The following is a 25,458-nucleotide window of genomic DNA, read 5'->3' as shown; positions in this document are numbered from 1 at the left end:
CTTTAATGTACATGAGTAACAAGCATTATATAATTATATAATGATAATATTTGTCATTATTGAATAATGTGTGTTATTAATGCATTCTACAGCTGTTAAGCAGTGCTCATACCAGTATGAAACTAGAAGTGTGTTTGGGAATGAGGAGGGTGCGATGAGCACAAATCGATAGACATGGAAGCTTGGCTTTGCATATACGACACACAGAGGGGCCTCAGTGCTGAAGGATCTGCAGGGCTGAGTGACCCTAAGATCGAGGATTGGGCCTCCAAGGGACCCGCTGAGCTGGGAGCAGTTGGGTGAGGGATAGTAGTTTGTGAGAGAGGTCAGGGGCAGAGGTCTGAGGTAGCAAGAAAGTGTTATGTTTGTGGATGGTGGGCTGAAGGTGAACCAGTGTGGAGCTCAGTTAGAAGACTGAGCTTTACAGAGGTCGTTATCGAAGGACGCGATCAATCAAAGAGCTGGTGGTGTCAAAAATCAGAGCCTGCATCTACAATCAGTTTCAATTAAAAATGAGCTGAGTACCGTATAGGCTGATGACCTTTGAGGCTCTTATCAAAACCCCTATCAATCAAAACTACACAATGAGTAAGGTACAGCATGTTAATTCACTGCCATTCAAACATCTGCAGAGATGTATGACTTTATTATTTCATGGGAGTACACTACTGAAGGCTATATTGTTATTTGTGATGAAGTATTCTGTACATATCTATGTATTAACTGAGTAACATGACTTCAAATAATAAATATAATGTTCATGTAATTTTGGTATGATATATATTTCCTTGGTAATTGGGTATTATCCTGATACATTTACGATAACGTAATTGCGGTGCTGATTTTGTTGCCCTGACCCCATTCTCTACACTGATGTTTCACGTCTCGATTATCTGTCAGGGGATACGGCACAATGACCAGGGAACCTTCAGCCTGCCAAGACATCTCCGCTTCATGAAGCTGCAACTGCCTCCCTGCCATCACCGTGGCAACCCACTGCAGAGTGCACCTGGGTCCCAGTGGTATCTCAGAAGAGAAGTGTATGCCCCCCTGCCCACTGCCTGCCAAAAACCCGGGCAGGAGGGGACTTCCAAAAGGGAATTCCATTGGTCTGTCAGTGCCCCTCCCTCTTCTATTTGGCCTGTCCACCCTGGGAGCTGAGAGTTATGGAGGTGTATGGTGCACATTGGCGAGAGCACGAGGAGGGAGACAGGGGCCTTGGGGGTGTCTGGTCTGATGGGGTCTGTGTTGACGCGTTCTAAGACAGGGGCCTTGGGGGTGTCTGGTCTGATGGGGTCTGTGTTGACGCGTTCTAAGACAGGGGCCTTGGGGGTGTCTGGTCTGATGGGGTCTGTGTTGACGCATTCTAAGACATGGGCCTTGGGGGTGTCTGTTCTGATGGGGTCTGTGTTGATGCATTCTAAGACACGGGCCTTGGGGGTGTCTGTTCTGATGAGGTCTGTGTTGAGGCATTCTAAGACACGGGCCTTGGGGGTGTCTGTTCTGATGGGGTCTGTGTTGACGCGTTCTAAGACACGGGCCTTGGGGGTGTCTGTTCTGATGGGGTCTGTGTTGACGCGTTCTAAGACACGGGCCTTGGGGGTGTCTGTTCTGATGGGTTCTGTGTTGACGCGTTCTAAGACACGGGCCTTGGGGGTGTCTGTTCTGATGGGTTCTGTGTTGACGCGTTCTAAGACATGGGCCTTGGGGGTGTCTGTTCTGATGGGTTCTGTGTTGACGCGTTCTAAGACATGGGCCTTGGGGGTGTCTGTTCTGATGGGTTCTGTGTTGACGCGTTCTAAGACATGGGCCTTGGGGGTGTCTGTTCTGATGGGTTCTGTGTTGATGCGTTCTAAGACATGGGCCTTGGGGGTGTCTGTTCTGATGGGGTCTGTTTTGACGCATTCTAAGACATGGGCCTTGGGGGTGTCTGTTCTGATGGGGTCTGTGTTGACGCGTTCTAAGACACCAGCTCTTTAGTTAGGTCTTTAGTAGAGGTTTTAATGCAGGTTTTACTATGAAAGACGGAGGCTCAAGACGAAGGTCTTCCAGAAGCCCATTGCATCGGTTTTGGAATCTAGACAGGCTGTGTACCAGCATGCCATTCTTCACAGAACCATAGCCTGCCCCTTAAACTACCCTGAAAATAATAAGCTTGCTGCATGAATTCATCACAGCTCCAAATGTCCAGCTGTGGTATCAGGGGCAGCTGGTCAGATACACAAATGATATCATCTAAAAAAAGCCTTGATTTAGATCACTGATCATACCTCCACCTGGCTCTGATCTCCCAAAGCCTTTTCATGGAAGAGATGTACTATAATCACACATTGTAGTAAAAAAAACCATTTTGTATCCTTAGTGTCAATATTCCATAATATAAAATAATACATCTCCATACTGGTGACTTTGTTGCCACAATATATCCATATCATACTCTATACTGTGCTTTATACACTCTACATTCCCTGTTTTATTGTAGATGTAATTCACAGCCTGGAAGACAACATTTGTGCTACTTAAATGTGATGTGCAGTTAGATCATTTTAAGAAAACCTGCACGACTATAATTTTCAGCACATTATTGTTCAATCAAGAGCTTTTAATAAACCTAGTGTGAGCATCTGAGCTCATTTTCAGGACAACCCATTCCTGTCCATGAAGGGGCTGCGTTGGGGTCCAGTGGTGCTGTGGTCCAGTACTGCTGTGGTCCAGTGGTGCTGTGGTCCAGTGGTGCTGACGCCAGTGCCTCACTGCAGGGTGGTAGGTCATGCTGCTGTAGCGCCAGCACTAAACCTACTGACTAATACCCCCCCCCCAGCCCCCACAGAGGACAATTTGTTGTCAGCTGAAACCCGACCATCCATAACACCTCAGACGCTGACACACGTGCTCATGCTGCTGAGATCACCCAGTATCCCACGTCTTCAGCCTAATAGAACAGACAAATCGCCAAGCCTTTCGCTGAGACTCCCTTCGTTACATGCGCAGCCTCTCCGTTTGTAAAACCAGTAATCCTTCCTGAAATCCAGGAACTGCATCCTGCTTAATTATGTTTGCAGCCCAAGTTCTTCTGCAGGATTTTCCTGCCGGAGCTGTCAGAGATAAGCAGGCAGGGAGAGAGAGAACTCACTTTAACACTGACTGGGCTTACTTGCTGAGAAATCTCAGAATTCGTACAGAATTTAATTCCATTCAAATTACTTTCGAAGTGTAGCAGGTGAATGCATGCTATAGCATTAGCGAGAGTAGGATGCCACACTGTGATCCTCTTGGAAAGCAGAAATGCTGCATGATACATATACAATTACGGCTTACAGTTAAACATGTACCTACATATATGACCCCAGCGCCAGTTATTGGGGGGATCTTGGCTCAGTAGCTTAATGGGGTGCTGTACCTCATAACAGAATCACCTCAGCAGATGGTCAACAAACGGAGAAATCATAATCCAGGAGGTGCCTCTGTTAATCGACTAAATGTCAGATAATGAATGTGACCCCTGATTTATGGATCTTCTTAACCTTCAGTTCCACAGCAGCTCTTTCAGAGCTAGTGCTGCATGTCATTTTTGTGGCTTCTGTTATGCAAAAGCGGGATAAAAAGACCAATGAAAATGGGGAATGTAATGACTGAAATCGTGTAATTGTCTTCCTGACACAAGCTGTTAATGTCCACCTGCCAATTTAAGTGGGCAGAATTTAATGGCCGCCTTTGGCCAGTCGGGGTGGGAGGGGGCTCCCCAATTGTGTGTGTTAGTTAGCCTGGCTGACAGCAGGGGCCAGCTTCGCCGAAAAGGACGGATTTATCGAATGTGACACAAATGTGAAAGTACATGCCTCCTCTAAGCAGAGGGGGGTGGGGAGGAGTGAGGGGGTAGCCCATCAGCACCTGAAGCGGGCAGCCTAAGTGGCATCTGTGGAAGGCTGCAGATTGAAAGGGACTGGCCGTGTCAAAGCAGAGTCAAGCCTGAATCCCTTTCCATTCAGACCACACCAGACAGACCAATGGAGCTGCTGATTGCTTCTGTGATTCGTGAAAGTTCAAGAATCTTTGTCACAAAATGGACCAGTCCGTTAGTATCTCCTGCCACAGGGAGGGTTACCTAATGGGGAACAGATGCACGTCCGTTTCCTGTAGTGAATTATTATCCAAATACAACCTGATCATTTTAACTCTAAAACTAATCAGGAACTGTTTTACTGCTTGGGCTTTGAATTGTCATTTCTTGCATTTTGGCGGTTCGCTGTGGATATTCACTGAATTAAGGTCCTATTTTCCTCAGTGGCCTTTCACCATGGGGCACGTTCCCACATTGTGATGCGGTTCCTTCTTTATTTTCCTTATTGTTTTCCCAAGCTGTTCACTCCAGTATAGAGCCAAATATTTCTTTTCTGAATGTCTGTTTTGCTGTGCTGCTCTTTCGGATGTTTGCAGAGCAATGGCCTGCAAATAAACCTGCAGGATTAACTACGAATCAGATTGTGCTAGAGGACTGTAATTAGGTCCCATGAGCCAGGCTACAAAACAATGCAAACGATGGAGCTGAAACAAAACAGGTCAAGCAGAAGATCTCAAACCAGAGGCCTCAATGATATCAAAACGTTATAATAGGCCTGATAAATTGCCTGAGCTGGGGGATCTGATTCAGTGGCTTTCTTCAGCAAATGGCACCTTAGCTGGAATAACAAAACCATAATGCAAATTTCTGGTTCTGGACGTTTTGAGGGGCACGTCCCTCTTGGGGGACCCAAAACAAATTTGCTCGGGTTGCGGTTGGCTAAGCTAGTGATCAAAAAGGGGTATTCAAGACCTCAAATGGTACTTTCAGCCACCCCCCCCCCCTTCACAGATCCCTGCAGAAATACTGAACTGTGTAGCTTTATTTATTGCACATGAGCTCTGCTGGATGGGGTCAGCTCCGACTGGGGGGTGCCTGCTAGCCCTTCCTGGATACCCTGACAAGCAATGCATACTAATGAAAGTGTGGGTTTGCTGTGTCCGGCTCTGTGAGACTCACCCTTCTGGCACAGACTTACGGTCAGTCATACAAAAATCTGGCCCAAAACACGGAAAGTTGGACTTTAATTGATGCGGTTTGTCTGGATAGTAAACTTAACAGTTGAGAGATGGGGGGGTGCATGCAGCCCCTCCACCCCACCAGTAACATCTGTGTGTTTAATTCCACTCTGTCTGTTACATGTCCTTATAGTACGATATAAAAATGCCCTGAGACTGCATTCCTTGCACGTGGGAGTCAAACTCGACGTTATTAATTCATTAGCAGTCACTTTCACGTGTGCATTGTACCGATATATGTTCAGAAGTACGTACAGCGGACGTCCCTCCCTGCTAGCTCCTGACGCCATGTCCACAGAAGCATTACAATTTTTTATGCTTAAATGTAGAAACAACCATTCTCTACAGTGGATGTCTCAGGCCACAACGTTCTCATACATATAAAATATTCATCGGATGGTAAGCAGCAATTCCCAAGGCAAGATATTCCAAACTGCGCAAAAGTGTTTTTCAGGAAACTTCGGAATGTTACAGAAGCTCCCCTTGGTTTGCAGCCCTTCACCGAGAACCAGCTGGTGTCACGACGTGGGAAGTGAAATCGATGTCCTGGTGTGACAGTGCGGAATTCTCGGAGGACGTCTCCTGAGATTCCCAGTGATAAATTTCGGCTGGGGCTGATGTGCAGAGTAATAGACCAAATAGAATTTCTTAGAAAATTAATGAATGAATCATTGGGTCTTTAGGCCTGATTTCAGAGGGACGTCTCGTCAGGTGAAGTTTACGGGTTTCCGCCGCTCCCATTTTTGGTCGCTTATCGCCAGTAATTGCTTGTTTGAGGACAGATGGGGAAGGAAATTACATGTCTGCCACTGGCGGGATTCCTGTGGAAGTTTATAATGTCAATAACACAGAGGATACACCATCACACCAGTCAGCCCTTGTATGAATGCAATTAAATACTGAATTAGCATATTTTATAGTTTGGGTATACGTTAATTAAAGTTTACGTTCCCCTGTATCTTAACACAACCTGCCACTCAAAATATCTTCATTTTGTTAAATAATAATTCACGTACAACCCTGGAGACGTCAGATTTATTATATTTTCGACAGCTTTGTGGCGCCTTCGCCGTGAGCGCTGGGTACCTTTACGTGTCATTTTGTGAGTGATGATAAATGTACACAGCACAGAGGACAGGTAACACACACGAAAAAAGCATGAAAAAAGCAAGAAAACAATCCATTGACAATAAGACTGAGCCCTTGGGCTGTTCCCGCGTAACGTCCTCATGCTCTGAATGAGAGTAGATGGTAGCATGTATTCCGCATGTGCATTAATACGGAATGTGTCCTCTCTGATGATATAGCTATTTTTCACATGAACACATTTCTGCTATGGTTTGCTCTGTCCATCAGCTCCTAATGCCTGGACCATGAAATTTGGGTCGGGCTGATCTCTCCCCTTCGCTGAGGAGCTTGGCATCCTGCAGAAAAACTTCCAAAATATCAATTACGACGGGTGACTGCTGCGCGATGCCCGACAGCCTGAGTGGCAGTGCTATCACACAGCCACCCTTGTGCAAAAATTATTATTTTAGTAATTTGACTAAATCCAGAATCATCACATTTATGACATCCCATCCAGGGTGTCCTCAGGCATGTGCCCTGTGCATTGTGGGATAGGCTCACGGCTCGCTGTGACAGTGCGGATTGTGGGTGATCCTTATTACCCCTTCACTAAAAACACTGAAGGAGATTGTGCAATTAATAGGACACAATTATCATATTATAAACAGCTGATCTGTTTATAATATGATAATTGTGTCCTATTAATTGCACAATCAGCTAAATCAACTAAATCAACTGGAATCAGCTAAAATTAAAAAAACATATAACTACTTACAGTAGCACTTGTTTTCCTGCTAGTAATTGATTGGATATTTCACTATTTTCCTGTATGAATGTATGCAGAACTAGTCAGGACAAGCCTACTTTTTAATGCATTTTTACTATGGTATTCATCTTATAGCCAAAGGCCTCGAGGCAATGAAGTAATACATGTAAAATACTGGGAGATGTGTTCAAATCCTCAAAAACAGACCCCTTTTGCTAAAATGACAGCTTTGCAGACTTGTCGCATTCTTTCAAGCAGCCACGTGATGTACTGTAGCCACCAGGACTGATCCTCCAGCTGTACCAAAAGAGTTTCCACAAGTTCTTTACACCAGCCGGCTACCTTGCTCTTACTCTTCAATCCGACTCATCCCAAAGCAGCTCAAGAAGGTCTAGGTTGGAGGATTGTGGTCATCTGTCACAGCACTCCATCTCTTTCCTTGATCACAAGATGACACAGTATTTATAAAACTTCAAGGTGTGCTTACGGTCAGTATTGAATAACAAATGATTTTCAGTAGGTGTGTCCAGACTTTTGATTGGAGCTGCATACTTGCGTGCTGGATCGCTGGCATTTATGTGGGGAACTGACCCTCTGCAAAGCTTCAGCACCACACCCCTGGACAGCGACCACCACACAATCAAGGAGAATGATCAAGCGTGTGAAAATCCCCCGATATCGCTGGAGGCCTGTCCTTCTCTCCCCCAGGAAGAGGAGCCCACTCAGGGTAACAGAGACACAGCAAGGCAGGGTCAGTTTCACAGTCATACTGGGGATTTGGTGTAGGAACCCTGCCCTGAGTGTCACCCTGCGAAATCCCAGACGGGCCAACATGAGAACCTGGCCCAGTGAGCCAGTGGAAGCTTCAGCCCTTTCTGTCCAGCCCAAAGTACCGGCTTCCCTCTGCCTGACCCAGTAATTCCCTCCACTGTTGCGATTCGCACGCCCCTAGAGCTCAGTGACACCTGGGTACCCACTCTCTCACTCCCATATCACACGTTTTCCCCCGTAAGTCTGCAAATACGTGTGTAGAAATATTGACAGTGTAAATAAAGTAATTAGCACACACACATTCCATTGTGGATCCAAAATACACTTTCTGGAGGCACAATAACATTTTCCTGCCTTGAGAGATGAATGTACTGCCATTTTGGAACTGATTTCACAGTTTGTGCCTCTCCCTTAGTCCAACTGGAGACACAGCTGATAAACGAAGAGGCTCACAAGCCAACTGAGAAAATCTCCCGAAGGCTGAGGGCTGTTCCCTCCATCGCCTCATTTGCACTTTAAAAATCAAAACTGGGAGCCTAATAAATCCATATTACCATCATGGCATATCCCACGTCTCTCAGGGCAGTTGTTGAATCTTGAAACGTACATATTTTCTTCTTGTTGGTCATTTTACAGATGAATTATTTGTTCATTTTAATGGCAATAAGCCTGCTAGTTTTCATGCTGCAGACCCAGGAACACACCTAAATAAATAATTACCATTTATGTTTCTCCACAGCAGCAAATAAATGTCATATATATGTGAAACTAATGAGAAAAATGTCATCCTCTGCAGAGCTATATTTCATGCATTATGCATTTATGTTAATAACTGTAACCCTAATTTAAATTTTACTATTGTCAGTTTTAGAGAAATTGTGTATGTTTTCCTGTATGCATGAATGCAGCGATCTGAGAAAAAGATGTGGAATGTTCCAGAAATGGCACAGCTGACAGAGCTAAGGAACCATACTTGTGACCAGCGCTCGTTCTGAATCCCACAGGGCAATGTCTGTATTATTTAAATTAAAATCTTCTATGTAATTAACCAAAAGTGTCTGGTGAACCTGTAATTTTAAATGAAACATGGTGGGGTTATTGGATTGGAAAACCATTAAATAGTTCAGAAATATGTAATTGTTCACACAATAATGGCTTGAAAAATCAAACTTCCTCAAAGAACTTTATGAAAGGGCAAGCCAACCCCCCCAGGCCGTTATAAGAATGTGGCTTCCAGTTCCTGTCGTGCCCTTGGGATCGTACCTGAATCGCTTCGCTAAAACATCAAAGCGTTTCTACAGGGGTGACGTGGGTAACGTGGGCAGGAGGAAGGATAATGAAGTAAACAATAGGAGGGGATGTGGAAGCGCCGCTCCAGCAAGGCTTCACTGACCTTCAAAACACAGCATTTCTAGCTTGGAAAGCCAAGCCAGGTACACGGCACCTGATGACTGAAGTTCTCTCAGATCGCATGTCCCCCAGCGCGACATGGCCCTGGGGATATGGAAATGTTAGGCTTTAGCTTAGAAACAGAGGGACCATTCAGGCGTAAGAATTTTTCAAGCAGTGACATCAGACCTGGAAGTGAAATGCGACCCATTTCTAAGGCCACTGAAGGCAGGACACTTGTAGGAAATGGCTTTTTATAACCGGGGCGCTCTCTTCGGTCGATCGAGTGTTTTCTTTCTGTCCTCACAGCTCTTTCTTCTTCAGCACTCTGATCTTCCACAGTCTCCAACCTCACTTCTTGTCAGCTCCTGTCCTGGTTGGGTCAACTGGCTTGGAAGCAGGAATTTTGGTGCTGATTTTAAACCACGACATCTGAGAAATCCCTGGCTGGACATTTTAGGGGCAGTCACCGTTTGTTACACTGGACAATCAGGTTATGGACATTTAACCCCTTGGTCATCACTCACACAGTGGACCTTCCCTGACATATACAACCAGATGGTGGACCTTCCACACCTATTTATCTACCAGACATAACACATTCTATGCCCTCAATTGCAATAGCAGAGCTACCTAAAATCAGCTGACTTTCTTACTTGATTTTTTGCTTTTTTCATTATAGAGAAATCCAGTTGTAAGACTTTGCCAAATGACACCATAAAAAGGGTGCTGTCTGTCCCAGGGTCGGGGAAAGGAACCTGAACCCATAAACCCAGCACCGGTCCTGCTCTTGAACCCTTGATGAGGACATCCAGCCTGATGTACCAAAAAAGTAAATTTTTCCTTGGATTAAAAAACAAATAACAATGATTAATTAACCGCTGAAAATTAAATAAAGGCACCAGATGAGCTGCCACCTGAGGAGCCCCCGTTCTGGGGCTCACTCATCTGCTCCAACTCCTCCGAGATGGATCCCAGCATCTCTGTCCTTGAGCTGTTGCTAAGTACAGTCTCCAGCTATGATCTATACCTAGACTGAGGAAGAGTGTGCTGTGCTTTGGTTTAAGTGTGGATTCTATAACTTTTTGTTTTCTTCAAAAACCAAGCATAGTTGAGCTACTGTTAAATATTTTGTCACAGGATGAAATAAGAGCCCAAGAGACCTCATTTTGGTCATAACTCAATTTTTTTTTTTGTTTTCATGTAGTCAGAAGATGAAATTTGGCTTTTTGTTTTAAAAGCCCTAAAAGAAGATGGCTACTTTTTGTCTGCTCCACACTGCCCCCTGGTCCCCTGGGGAGACCTCATGCACTGCGCTCCTGTCATATTAACTGTGATCCCCGCATTGCTGTTGGAGGGGCAGAGCCTGTGATTATCACGGCATGCGGTTCTGTGGCTGCTCTCCAGCCCTGACGCCCTGTCACACCCTTTTATGTGCAGGGGACACTGGGCCTGATTACAGTAATTTAGAATCCGGGGGCTGATCAAATGGGCAGCCCTGCAATGCCGCGGGTGCCGTCTGTCCCAGGGTCGGGGAAACCTGGAGCCTGGGCTGTAGGAGCGCGCCAAGCGGACAGGCGCCTCAGACAGCAATGGCAATGACCCCCTGCAGTCCCCTGAAATCAGTCCCTAATTGCCAAGGAAAAAGGTGGGTTTTCTCCAGAGAGCCGCCAGCCCTTATGTTCCATTTCTTCTATTCATGTCCCTTTGTTCCTCATTAGTACTGGAATGGGTGTTTTTGGAGATATGCAATGAAACCTTCCATTTATGATTTTATGCTGTTATAGTGCAAACTCCATGGAAATACAGAAAAGTACATCGCAAGTATCATAACAAAAGGAGAAAATAATTACTACCAAAATATGAAGCCTTTCTGTATGGGTACAATCTCCAAAGCTGCAAAGACAATTTAGTGGTGATTAAATTCTGCATAATTTTATATATTATGCAGAAGCGAATATTGCATTATATATGCATTATCCATTGCCAATTTTATTATTGCCTCAGCATATCATCTTTTAATAACTGCCCAATATATACTTTAATTACAGTCACGATGATCCACCAGCATCAGTTTTTCATGAAGGTCCGTTTCCCATCTTTAGGCACATAGGATTGGTGCCACTCTGTTCACTCGCTATCTAAACAGTTAAACCCCACCTACAGAACTGTACAAAAGGTTTCAGTTGTCAAAGAGGTGTTTAAAGCTATTTATCTGGGTAATAAGTGTATATTTGCAAATGCGTCTTCTTGGGTGGCTAGATGAACACCACTTTGGTTTCCAAACCACTCCTCAGAGGCATCCCAGCCATTCCATGCATTGAATTTCAGATTCATTTATTTAATTAGCTTAATTAGTCAAACTTGATGAGGGAATGATTAGCCAAACACAGAATGCTAGCAGATGAATGAACAAATACAAAACTGAATAAACAGTGAATCGGATAGTTAATGCAGAAATTGGAGTGATTTTCAGAGAGGATTTGAAATGGCTAACAGACATACATGCACAGTTTTGCAGCAAAATGAAGATAATTAATTTAAGCATAACCTTTTTGGAGGATTTTTGCATAGTAACGTACGTTGAGCCAAAATCTCACAGCACCCCTTCCCGTATCAAGCCTGGTCTACTCACGATGACATTAGATCTGTAATGTTTCGGAGATCAGTCATACTGCCCACTCGTGTTAGGGTGAGGCCTCACAGGCCTTTGACGGCAAGCTACAGTCTTCCCAGTTCTGACCCAAGACAGGTAACTGGGAATGAATGTAGAACTACATTGCATTGATTTCAGAGAATATTCTGAGGAAAAGGATTGAATGATGGCGCTCTCACGCTGAACTCTTTCATCAACATGAATGAGTCATTATCATATATCACGTCATATGTGACAGCCATATGATTTTTTCCTGCACTGAGGGGTTCAGCTTTGGTGTTGCTTACATCGGGTTTTGCATATATGTGAACTGTGCGTTTTATACGTGCAGTTTCTCAATGGCAGTCGTGCCACAAATTTTGTGAGGCTTATTTTTGTCTTTTGGCAAAATGACAGACTGCTCTCTGTACAATCTGGCATTTATTACCAATGAGCGGCAGCTCACAATTCAAACAATCACCATGGTTCTCTATTCAACTCTCCAACCTTCTCTGTGTTTTTGTGTAGGATGTAACTAACAGAAACATCCATGAACTGAATCATTTATGATGGGATTCTGCATTTATGGTGTAGAGTTTTCATTCAGACAGGGTCACAGAGGTGCTGAATCAGGTCTGAGGTCATTTTTGGGGTTTTTATGCTGATAAGCAGCTTCGGTATAGAATTAGGAATCCATCTCTCAATGCCGAGGAGCTGCCATGTTCCCCTTTTGTTCCCCTTTTGTTCCCCTTTTGTTCCCTTTTTGCCGAAGCAGGTTTCCCAGACCTGCTATATACCGCAGTGATTTTTAAGCCCATTCCCCTGAGATATTAAATAATTCTGCAGCTCAGGCCCTGACTTTTTGGCCTCTTAGTATCTCTGTTACTTGCCTCATATCACACTCAAATCTCAAAGTGCTGATGATCAGATCCCTTTATAACTGACCTATACTGCTAATGGCATTCAGCCTAATATGATTCAGTTGTAGTTGGATCTGTTAGCCACTTGTTTCATAAAGTCCTTTCTCATTCAGTGTCTCCACTATTTTGTCTGTTCTCTTTTCCTGAGGATTTTCTTCATAGTATATAGCCTGTGCTTTACCTTTTTATGGTAGGTGATTTGATTTTGAATTCATGAGTTTTTATTTATGCCTCGATGCTTGTTTCCCTCGATCATATTTCACAGCCTGGCACAGCAGGGTGTGAGGAGGATGTTGGTCTACAGAAAGACCCCCGTGAATCGCCGTGGGGAGCCAGGTAACTGGTAAGTGGCCTTTTCAGGTGCACACAATGGTGAATCAATAGGAGGGATTATTAAAACCATCTTTCCTGAAAGTGAGACGGGTATTCGCAGGAGAGAGGTATTGCTCTCCACATTTGTCAAAAGGCTGTCGATACAGCGTAATAAACCCTTCTGTGAGCCAAGGCGGGATCAGCAGCTGCATCGGCAGCCCACCTCCGCACGCTTCTGCCGACTGTGAAACCATCAGGATTACGGACCCTCTCATTTTTCTCCCAAATTCCTCCACATTTAGCTGCCAGTAAAGTAACTTGGTGTGGTGATACTAAGCCATTCTGTGTTTGTCTGCGTTTCCATGCTGATGGAGGGCATGTTTAGCGTGTTCATCCTCAGCCTTAACATTAACCATTCCAGCCAAGGGAGGCACAGACCTTACTGACAACAGGCAGAATTATCTTTTCCCAAAAACCGCAGCCTGTGGTTTGTTCCTGCAGCATTTAAAAGACATCATACATATTCAGTCTTGGAGTTAAACTTTGCAGATGTGAAGCTGGAGACATGGACCCAGCCGTCCTACCGTCAGCAGGGTGAAAGGGCAACGTAACAGAGGCTGTTTGCCTGCTGACTGGCACATGCTACTTGTCACTGTAGCAATAGCACAGTTCTGCTTCAGCCACTCTGAGGGTCTGGGTGTCAGCTACAGGCTGGCACGGCTTCAGCAGATGACTGTCTGACTCACCCCCCCCCCCCCCCCAGGCCCTCTGACACCATTCAAACTGGCTGCTCAAACTATTTCAATTCAAGTTCTTTGACATTCATCATGTTTTTTTTTTATTAGATAAATGAATATTCATGGTTCTAACTGTCTTCAGCAACCTTACCTGCAAATTAAGCATCTATTTATTGCCAGTCATTCCTGTTCCGGGGACTTTCAGGACTATGGTGAGTCTTCTGCTATGATTATGCAGATCCGTTGACTATTTTTGTTGCTGCTTTTAAAAAGAGAGCTAAGCCCACACTGACTAACCTCATGGCTGCTCCCTATCTGATGACGAAGCCAGGATGAACAGTTGCGCGATTAAACTATAATTAAGTGGGATGGGACGGTATCCACTGTGACCTGCTACACCTTCTGGATTTATATTGCACAAGCCACATCTAGCAATTAGCACATAGATCTCTAATAGCATGCATGTTGGAAGTTTTAAACCAAGGTATGACAAACAGCTTGTGGGCAGTCTTAGCAGACACCAAGGCAGTTTCGTTCCACTGGGTTAATTATCTCCCCATGTTGACTATCTGTGAGGCAGCACCACCCCCCCCCCCCCTCCCCTTCTGAGGTTATGCCCTTAAGCGTCATACAGGAATATGACACCATTCTCCGCCGGCCCCACAGAACACAACACTCACCTGTGATTTTTTTTTTTTTTGGCCTGCCTTGAAAAATTTTTTGACTCATTCTCTTTGCAGTTCCTCCCCACCTCAGGGCAGATGAAATGAAAAATATATAAAGGAAGCAGAAAGAGCATGTCACAGCATATCCTTTATTACAGCTGTACGGTACATTAGTGAAATGTTGCTTTTTAAATACAATTAAAACGGAGGCCTAGACTAGATGCTGTTTTGCCGTGTTTGTTTTGCAGTGCTTACTGTTCGATGTGATGCACAGTCGAGTTCCCACCCTCCCCCTGCACATCCACACATTTGGTGCAGGAAATGAAAAATGTGAAACTCTCATGTTTTTCCAGCTACCCATCAGTCACATTCTCCGACTGAGGGGGTCAGTATTTGATATGCGAGGCACATGGTCCTTAAACAAATTTACGGAAGGGTGGAGTAGAACAAGCCCATGTGACCCTGTTAGTAAACCTTTGGTTAAGTGGATACTGCCACTGCCCCAGATTTCAGATTGGGGGCCTAAATCATGGCGACCAAGATGTGGCTGTGGGTGAGTAGAGCAGCTGCCCTGGTTAAGCGTGTCCCTCTCTGATGTTCTGCAAAACTTTCTCATAGTACAGCAGCTGGTCCACCTCAAAGCAGTTGCTGGGTTGGTCCACTAGGTGCCCGAGGTTCTCCCACACCTGAGCTTCACTCTCCTGCTGCTGCCTGGCCTGCTTCAAGTACTTGTAGACGGTCTGGAACTCTGCAGCTCCCAGCTTCCTCTGGATGGACCTCCACGTGACACACGGAGGTGGGGAATGTTAGCATTTGAAGTGATCCTTTGTGCACCATACTAATTTACACACTTAGTTACGCCCCACTCTGCATCTGGACCTCACTCAAAGCACATGGGTCATGTTCTAGAAGGATTTTAAGACTGAGCAGAGATGAATCCCTAATATGAAATAAAGGTTTGCGATATTAAACAGACCCAGAAAAACTCACTTAATCCTCACGGCACGCAGCTGCTTAGGTCCTATTGAAGAATTTGCAGTAAGTCAATAATGAGATTTGATAAACCCCGTATGTAATTCTGGGTTCCCCGAGTGTGACACGGGTCAGTCTGTCAATGACGCATGTCAAGTATTTCAAATCTTCCTCTTTGCTATATGAATCATCTGTGACAGGTGCCAGGTCCACGGAAGGAGGCAATGAGTGAGACCCCTTAGCTGGAGAGACGGCTGTGATTACACCACCGCCCCAGGTCAGGTGGCGTCACGTTGCATTTCCGGAGATACAGCTGTCAGTTTTGTGGTGTACGAAGTAACCAGTGTCAAGAGTGGCCCACAGAGAAAGGGTGGGGGAGAAGCTAAGCGAATTGGCCTGTCACCTTTGGTGACAGTAGGCTGGGTTCTCACCTGTCATGCAGTGGGGCCCTGAGACCCTGAGAAAATTGCCACAGCAACATACACACAATTGCAACCTCCGCATTTATGCCAAAGTGATACTGAAGTGAAATAATTCCAAATTTATTCTGGGAAATTTCATTTCAACCATGACTCTGACCAGGATACGCGATTACAGGATGGATGCATGGCTTTCATTTCTGCTCCAATAAACTGAAAACAAAGTGAACTGTAACAAAAACAACTAAAACAAAATTCAATATAATTTTCCGGAAAATAGTTTGCCTGCAGTCTGGTGTTTGTAACAGTGCATTGATTGTATGTTTACCTCATATATTCTGTGGACATTGTGATGCATGCCTGGGATCTCGTTAATACTGGAATTCTGATTTTTGATGCAATGTCAACCTCCAAGCAGAAGGTATAACTGCTTGGCCAAAAAATCCTGGTAAAGCTCCTGGTAAAGCTCACCCATTATCCGTTTTTCACTCAGTTTTCAGAAGAGACATCAGTACGAGGGGCGGCATGGTGGTGCAGTGGTTAGCACTGTTGCCTCACACCTCTGGGACCCGGGTTCGAGTCTCCGCCTGGGTCACATGTGTGTGGAGTTTGCATGTTCTCCCCATGTTGTCGTGGGGTTTCCTCCGGGTACTCCGGTTTCCCCCCACAGTCCAAAAACATGCTGAGGCTAATTGGAGTTGCTAAATTGCCCGTAGGTGTGCATGTGAGAGTGAATGGTGTGTGAGTGTGCCCTGCGATGGGCTGGCCCCCCATCCTGGGTTGTTCCCTGCCTCATGCCCATTGCTTCCGGGATAGGCTCCGGACCCCCCGCGACTCAGTAGGATAAGCGGTTTGGAAAATGGATGGATGGATGGACATCAGTATGAGAAGATTCAAAGCAATAGCAAAGCAGGGGAGATTCAAAGCAACAGTAAAGCAAAAAAGATTCACATTCTTATGTAACCATGTGCATGATGTGTTTCTCAACATGTGACTCAACTTTTCTGGGTCCATAAAGCTTGGTCTTTATTTTTAGCTGAGCATAAGGCAATGTCCCGAATGTCACTGAGATCTGTTTTGGCAAACAAACTGGCACTTTGTACTAGGAGACTTCAGCCTTGAAGAGACATCCCTTACTATGGAATTGGGTTCTCAAATGTCAGAATGTCACACAATCTTAGGATGACATCTTCGGTTGCATCAGACAGATTTCTCCTCACAATGCATATTGGAAACATTCCCACGAGTCCAGTGCTGTTTATAGATTAATAACGGACAACAGAGTGGGTCAGATTCAGCTTTTTGTGGATATTTTCATAGCTGGTGCCTAAGGCTGTACTAAATTCGCTCCTTAACGAGTGTAGACAGTGGGTGATATTACAGGATTTCCACAAACACTTTGTAAAATCTTTCAGAAAATTCCACACCACTTCATAAAGACACTACATTTCCACTGGACTATTTACTTTGCATTGCCTGTAAATGGAGGCAGTAGTCATTTTGACACTGCACTACTTTGTACAATACAAAATGCATTGATTTTATGGCCATATGTAATTTATTTCATATTTTATATCCGTAGTAAACGGACTGAAGCATATGCGTATTTATAATTGTAACTTTACTTATCAGGATGGATCATTTTCACTGCAGACTGTTTTCAGCTGAAAATGCTTCTTCCCTGGGAAAGAGACCTGCGGTCTGCTTTTGAGAAATACCCACAGCTTTGCATTCTGCCCAATCCTTTTAGTCATTACAATAACATACTACAAAGTTTTCTAGCTCTAACCCTGTAAGCCTGCTGGAAACGACTATCTCAGGTATTTCTTTGCCACAAAATGAATCATTATAAAACCTAAGATTGGTTTTTGCGAAGAAACTGTTACACTTATGAAACAGATACGGTTAATTCCAGGACTGAATTTTGCTAGGCTCAAGTTTTATAAATTGGTTTTCTGGTCGGTACACTGGTCACAGTTGCTGTGATTTCAGCAGCCACCTGAGCACCAGCACATGAGCACAATCAGTGGAAGAAGCAGCTCTGACATGTGTGATCAGACCTCAATGACACCATCGACACCTGTGAGTGCATCGACGCGTGATCGGGCCTCAGTGAGGGAACTGATATGTGATCTGACCTCTGTGAGGGAACTGATATGTGATCTGACCTCTGTGAGGGAACTGATGTGTGATCTGACCTCTGTGAGGGAACTGATATGTGATCTGACCTCTGTGAGGCACAAATAAGTGGTCATGCCTCAATAAGGACATCAAGAAGTAATCAGACCTGAGTCAGTACAAGAAATTCTTCTCACAGACACATCTCTCGTTCCAAGACTGGAAGTGGTGGCCTCTTAGTCATAGCTGGAGGTCCAAAGCTATGTTGCACAGTCTACTGTCCAACTGTCCCAAATGCACAATCAGAACTAAATGCTTAAGAAAAGCATCTGAATGGGTTCTGGGTTTCTGATGGATGTTACCCATTCATCCTCTTGCTCATTTTCCTGTTAGTGTTTCTGTCCTCCACTGGTTAAATGAAATGTCTGGTAACTTAATAGTGTCCCAGGGGATGTGAGGATGTAACAGCCAATGAGGTGGCCCATTTAAATCACAGCTTGTAGATAAAGAGTCAGGCTGTCAAAAGAATGGCGATGTGACTGGAAGAGATGCTTCTCCTGGTTCCAAGTGATCCATCACAGCAGGGAGGGAGAGGAAGTGTGACACACACACTGAATTCCATCAGTGAGTCCATGTGCTGTTATCTCCATTAATCAAACATCAAATGCTGGAGCATAAGTAGACATGCTATTACAGCAATGTGACATTACTTTCTATGCTAACAAAGCACAGGCCTCAAGGCAGGAAAGATGGACTCACAGTCATCCATTTACTGGCTGCTTCTTCCCTGTTTACTCAAAAAGTTGGTTTCTCTTTATTGGCTGTTGATTGATCCATACATCTGTTGACTGCGTCTTTTCTATTCAATAATATGATCTTATACTTGCCATTTACACCGGCGCAGGTACGTGGGAGTCCTTATTTTTTCGCATTCCGTCTTGCTCTCCTTTGAGACACACACACAAATCGATTGCCAGATATCCGTAATGCATAAGCCTTTTAATGCCATTGGTGTCAAACTAAAGAGTAATTTGGATAAATGTCTTTTACCGCTACCCAGTCCCCAACTGGGGCTGTAGGTGAAATAAAGTAGTATCATTAACGGGGCTAACAGTACTTAGCATTATCAGAGCTAACAGTACTTAGCATTATCAGAGCTAACAGTACTTAGCATTATCAGAGCTAACAGTACTTAGCATTATCAGACCTAACAGTACTTAGCATTATCAGAGCTAACAGTACCTGCTCGGTTACTGTAAGCTTGTACCTGGAATGTAATAAAGCATCTGCATGGGTTGAATTGGGTTTTCTCCATTTATTCCTCTCGGTAAACATCTTCTATGAGATATGCCTCTGTCTGATGGTAGGACAAGAATCTGCTATTAGAAAGAAACTACGTAAAACCATGATTAATCACAGTCGTATAAGTATGAACTGGCCTACTGGTGAAACAGGATTCGTAGGAGAAGCCCAGGTTGAAGGATGCTTTGGTCAAAAACCAAAAATTGTGGAGACTTTTCTGTCAATGCAAGGCTCACAATCAGGTCAATCAGCACAGCAGAGATCCTACAATCAACCTTGATCTAAAGTGCAGTACAAACTACGTCATTCACACTCGGGCAGAATTATGGCTAAAGTTATTGTTACCACAACAGTGCAGGTGTAGAATGTTTGGTAATCTTGCTGCCTTCCCAAGGGCATCGCGGACTCTCCAGAGGAGCATTATGGGAATGGAAACAGGAGCTGTTGCCCCCTGCTGTAATCAGGATCATTGACCTGAAGGCTGTCATGCCTTAGGATTTAGGAGAGCTAATCGGGAATTGTGTAATTTACCCCAGTGCCCCATCGGCTGGCTTCTTAAGTGCTCAGAAATAACAGTCCCCTTGCTGTCATCACGACCCTTCCTGATACAGCAGACACCTCCTCCCTTGACGGACAGGGCAGGGCTTTAGTGCCACAGGTCATCGCATCACAGACTTGTTGGTAAAAGGTCATCGTTGTTACCAGTAAAGAGGATTGAGTGAAAGAAACCTACATGTGCAAGATGCCAGGTTAAGACCCTGTACTCAGATGTGTGACGATAGAAAAACTTTCCAGAATATTCCAGCTCAAAGAAAGACAAAAACCTATCATCTGCACCCACAACACCTAACTGGGTCATAACTCAGATGGCCTTAACTTCTACTCTTCCATCATTTCAGGTCATCTCTCTTTTCAAAACATCCCACTCAAACATACTAACCCAGGATTTATCTCTTCATCAAAGATTCTGTTGGGATTGTCAAACTGGGTCTGTATGTTGATGGCCCAGTAACAGACCACTTCCTCCACTATGATGATACCACTGCCTTCGGCTCAGTTGTGGCTGACAAAATCAGACCTAGATCAATGCAGCAGGGTAGCAAGTGGATCTTCCCGCAGGGAGTTGACTGTGTATCTCAAAGTGCAGGGCCAGAAGTGATGTTTTTATGATTCACCATGAAGAGATGACAGGAGTGGCAGCATAGCACTAGTCTTGCAATAGGGGCTGACCACAAGCAGAACAGGAGTGACTGACAGGGAGTATTCGCTTCTGATGTGTGCTGAGCCATAACTCTCAGTGAAGGTAGAGTGAATGCAGCCATGATGATAAATATCCATACTGACTAGGCAGGGTAGTGACCTAAAGGGGCTGGGCTGTGCCAATCAGCTATCAGCTTCCAACATCCCTGTAAATGTATTCATAGAACAGCAGGCCAATGTCTTAAAGGCGCTCAGCTGTGTTAATCAGTTTTCAGTTACTCATTTCCCTTGGAAATGTATGCACATGATAGTAGGCCAATGTCTTAAAGGGATGGGACAGGGCCAATTGACTTTCAGTTTCCCATTTTCCTTGTAAATTCATGCACACGGCAGCAGGGTGTATCAATGAGCACACGAGGCAGACAGGACACAGAACTTGCATTTTGCTCTGATTTTCAGTAGCTGAAACTCAGGAACTGCATTTTTTTTATTTCATAATTTTTTTCTTTAAGATTTTAGGAAGAATTACAAGATTACAAAATATTTTTTTTCAGCCAAATTTCTGTACTCTATTAATTTGAACAGTTATAGTCGAATGGTCATTGAGATCTAGAGTTTCACATTTTTGCAAAAATTGTAGCAAATTGCAGTTTGAGTTCAAGTCAGCATCCCAGCATCCGACTCACTCCCTGATGCGCTGCATGCGTGTCTCTGCCATGGTGCAGTCCTGCGTGGTTGGCGCACGGGGACTCGGACACCCTCTCTCTGGAACCTCTGCACAAACGTAACACAACACATTACAATAACTTTACATTCGTCACCAAGACGTGGAATGGTTATAGTGTCAAACTAAACTGTGGTGGCTTTATGAGCCAGTAAGATCCTCACTGATGAGAGGCTGTAATATGAAGGGTGAAGTGTACCTAAGGCAGTGCACTAGAGGGGGGAGGGTGCAGCATGCCTACGGCAGTGCACTGGAGGAGGGGGGGGGGGTTAAGCAAGCCAAAGGCAGTGCACTGGAGGAGTGTAAGGTGGAGGTGGACAACATGCAGCTAGTACTGAAACAGTCCAAGTAAAACACCTTCCTCAAAGACACTGTTACCACTTGAAGCTGCAGCCTCGATATGAATAATTCATTGCCTTAAGTGCGACTCCCCCTTCTGCTGGGGGAGTCGCTTAATCTATGCTCTCCTCTTGTGTCATGTGATGCATAACTAAAAACACTGAGAGCATGGAGGTGGCACTTTACAGACCGTATCTTCAAGTTCCCCCAGATATAGTGTGCAGTTCTGTACTAAACAGTAAATATGTAGTGTGATGGTAACTCACCGGTGCTGGGGTCTCCTAGAATGTTCTTCATATAGCTCACCATGGCCTCCAGGTCACTATCCTGCTGGAACACAGGAACACAGCTCAGCTTGGCCACTCAGTGGGTCATTACAGTGGAGGCCAGATACGCCCTGATTATTTGGCTGAGGTACCTCAGTGAAGGCATCAAGCCCAGAAAACAAACGCTCCATAACTCAGGCCGTTTTTCCACCACACCAGGCACCAAACTTTTGGTACTTCGAGAAGGTACCAAAACTATGATACTTCAAGGTGTTTTCTACTGCCGTAAAAACTGGTACCGGCGCCAAATGACATCGCGGCTAGAGGCGGGTATTTTGTACTGAATTAAAAAAAATGCCGGCAGTATATTATACGGCTTGGCGATGTGCAATATTAATACCAACATCGCATGCTATGCACATCCAGTTCTTGTATTAAGATCAGGCTTTTTCTTACTTTTAATTCGGACATTAAAGTGCAGTGGGTAGCGTTTCGAAAAAATATTTTTACTCTGTTACTCTGTCATTGAAAAAAAACAGCGAACTTTGCAATTTTAATTATTATTCCTTTTATAGATTCTAATATGTTTAAAAATCTGTTTAAAATTTTACCTCTGCTGCTTTTGCATGAGCGCTGCGTACATTCCTCACAATCATTTTCATCCTTGCTTTTTAAAACACTCAAAAACAGGTTTATGGGAAATTTATGAACTCCTATTTTGTTTAATAAATACCACAATATTTCTTACAACTAAATAACATCGCTATATTTATAACAAAATCAAATCACTAGTATATTAAATTATTATTAGTATTAGTGTATTCAGCAAAATACTTTTTAATTTCTTGTCATGCCATCTGGATCTTTTTGATGTATCTATTCTTACAAACCACATTTTTTTTTCTTTGTTTACCATTATTTCACATCTGTTTTCAAGGCAGCGTTTATTTTGTGTTTCAGCGGCAGGCTGGTACTGAACCAGTCGACAAAGCAAATCCCACCCCAAAGCACCAAGACGTACCCCAGACGGTTGGGCACTTTTGGTACTGGTTCTCGTCTGGAAGACAATGGAAAAGGGGAAGTATCGAAAGTACCGTACATGGTGCAGTGGAGAAGTGCCCTTTAGTGGTTTGAGCATCAGTCTTGTAACGCAGGGGCTGTGAGTACAATCCTTACTGGAGCCTGTCAGATACACTGCATGGAGTGCTGAGCAGGTTAATTGTCTATGCCCAGAAGGTCGCTAGTGTGAATCCTCTGACTGGGCGAGTATTAACATCCCTATTCCTATGTACTTGTAGTAAGTATTACTATTCTTATCAAGATGGAAGGGCATGTGTGAGGAACAAGCAGGCTGGTGCCAAGTGAATCACACCCCTTCATCTCCCCCCCCCTACCCCAATCTGCCTCAATGTGAACCCGAAGGCATTATTTGTGTGCAGGAAGTTGTGAGAGTTGAAAGCGTGGAGGGTACCAGCTTCAGCCCTGACAGAACACACATTTCCATGTTTAGCGGCCTGTTTCCAGCTGACCTGTACCACCTGCAATGCATTGGACACTCTGTGGTTATTTATTTATTATTACATTTTTTTTCTTTGAGGGCAGCAGTAATTCAAAGCCTGAGCACATAGTACTGCAACCCTGCTGTTTATTCTTGTAGGGCCCCTGGGTGATTGCCAAGGTTCTCTCTTGACTTATCTCATCTTTGCTGTTTATATGGGTCTGTGAGGCAACCAAGTGACAGGAAATTTCGGCGAGCTTAAAGCTGAGCTGATCTCCTTGTTGTCCACCCTCAGTGTCTGTACACGTGGCCAGTTTGCTGGAGATGCAGGCCCCTGAAGGTTATAGATGTTCCCCACTCCAAACAGGCAGGAATCACTGGCAAATCCCCCTGTCAGAGAGCTAGAGCTTCCATTATTTTTGGCTTTCAGGAGTTTTCTTTGTAAACTGTTGTTATATTTCACTTTTAATATCTCCTTCTTGCAAGGCCTTTGTGATACTGTAGACAAATAATCGGGTGACTTGAAAGAGAGATGGCCAACCAACCCCCCCATCACCTGAAATGCTTTTTCAGTGAAGCAAACAAATGCTCCCCAGCAAAAGCAGACAAGGCATGGATCCCTCATGCTAAGGGACAGACTGGCAGATCTCTTCATGGGAAAAGTTTTCCAGCCATTTTAATTCTCTTTCTAAGTATAATTTTGCATTTTCTGAGCACACAATTTGTGTCCCAATGAATCTTGGAAATATGTCCTCAGCCGATATCCCCCTTCTGATATTCGGACATCTACTCAGGCTCTCTTCGGACCCTGAGGATGGACATTACAGGATCTAAATGCAGCCACACCTTATGAAGACATTAAGAGCCGATACTCATTATGTCCACACCAACCACTGAAATCCCTCAGGGTCCATGATTCAAGGTGACTAAATGACTCTCTTCTAAACATTTAACTCATTTAACAAAACAAGCAACTTCTATGATAAATAAAGCAAGTCCATGATTAGACATTGAAACGTTGTGGTCAGTCTAGGGGCATCATATCAGTCCATCCTGTTCTCATACCTGCCCAATTGTAAGTTCTTCATCAGCCTCGTCATCCTCTTCGGAGCAAGATTCAAACCCGTCCTCATTATAGTGGGCCTCGGCTTTTTGGGGGTCCACTGGAATCTCTAGAAAAAAAAATGTTAACAGGCTAATCGGTATTCCTATAAATGCAGCTTCATGAGATGGGTGGGGGGAGGGGAGCTGTCCCTTCCGTCAATTAGAAACGTCAGAGGCGATGATGAGAAACGCCAGTGAGAAATCAAAGCTAAGCCATGTCCTCTGAGTTTCACTGCAAGCTGCATTTGATGGGGTCAGCCATATTGCCGCCATCCATTCTAGCTGTTTCTGCTGGATACAATTACAGGGGAAATTGGTGTGGACAGGATGTGCAGCTGATGTGAGGAAATATGATCAGCTGTTTCGCTTTGTGCGGACGTAATGAATGAGCTGTCAAGGCCACGATGGCGCAGGAAGCGTCTGTTGGTTTAGCTTCCCAGAGAGAGTAGCGGGGCTCCACCTACGAGGATGCAGCGCTGTGGCTAATCCACGTTTTCACACTGAACGTTAGCATGTGCTTCTAGTGTCAGCAAAATCAGTGTGAAGAGAGCGCAGGTGTTAAACGGTATCAATACCAACCTGTGGCCTTGAGAGTGTGCCCCCCCCTCCAGGCGAGCAAGAGGGATCGGCATATTAGTCACTGAATTTTTTAAAAATGCTGATACAGTAGCATCTGAAAAAAGCCCAGCTTGCGAGGGTGGTCTTCAGGGGAGGGTCCATGTGAGCCACTGAAAGGCAATTAAACACTCAGGAAAAGTCTGTGGGATGTGTCTGCATGTCCAGTCATCCGTATCAGGGTGGGTCTTTGTTAAGGTCAGTCTGTGCCTGGGGCTCCATGACCAGCAGCCAGGATGGTGATCTGTGTCTGTGTGTGTGGTGGGGGGGGGGGGGGGTGGTATTTACAAGAAGTCCTCACAAATGTTCCAGCCATGAAGTAAAACCTGTTACTTTTTAGCCTGTGGGGACATTGTTCAGGTCCCCACAATATAAACCTTGAATTTTATAAGAATCTGTGACTGCAATCAAAAAACTAAAATAGCCTGAAGTTTAAATCTTTATGACTTTAAGATTTAAGTCTAAGAGTGTCGTTCCTGGACAATTCCTAGACATGAATCCAAACGTGTCTGTGTGTGCATGTGTGTGCATGGTAGGTCAAGGGTGTAATGGTTGATAC

General features: G+C 44.5%; 1 protein-coding gene across 3 annotated transcripts in view; it reads right to left on the bottom strand.

Annotated features, from left to right (window-relative positions):
- Positions 1–14,481: 14,481 nt before the first annotated feature.
- The window catches only part of LOC125727459 (serine/threonine-protein kinase Nek11-like), a 40,126-nt gene continuing 29,149 nt past the window's right edge, over positions 14,482–25,458 (bottom strand). For 2 of the 3 annotated variants that reach the window (XM_049004164.1, XM_049004167.1), the window contains 4 exons: positions 24,246–24,352; positions 21,683–21,746; positions 21,040–21,127; positions 14,482–15,119 (listed from right to left, as the gene is read on the bottom strand). In XM_049004164.1, coding sequence (XP_048860121.1) covers positions 14,918–15,119; positions 21,040–21,127; positions 21,683–21,746; positions 24,246–24,352 — 461 coding nt within the window. In that variant the 3' untranslated portion in view covers positions 14,482–14,917. The remainder of the gene's footprint in view (positions 15,120–21,039; positions 21,128–21,682; positions 21,747–24,245; positions 24,353–25,458) is intronic. The other variant, XM_049004166.1, reaches the window with a different exon arrangement.

Source organism: Brienomyrus brachyistius, unplaced genomic scaffold (genome assembly GCF_023856365.1).
Source record: "Brienomyrus brachyistius isolate T26 unplaced genomic scaffold, BBRACH_0.4 scaffold98, whole genome shotgun sequence".
Lineage (NCBI taxonomy): Eukaryota > Metazoa > Chordata > Actinopteri > Osteoglossiformes > Mormyridae > Brienomyrus > Brienomyrus brachyistius.
The sequence above is the reverse complement of the archived record's forward strand: the minus strand, read 5'-3'. Positions and strand labels throughout refer to the sequence as shown.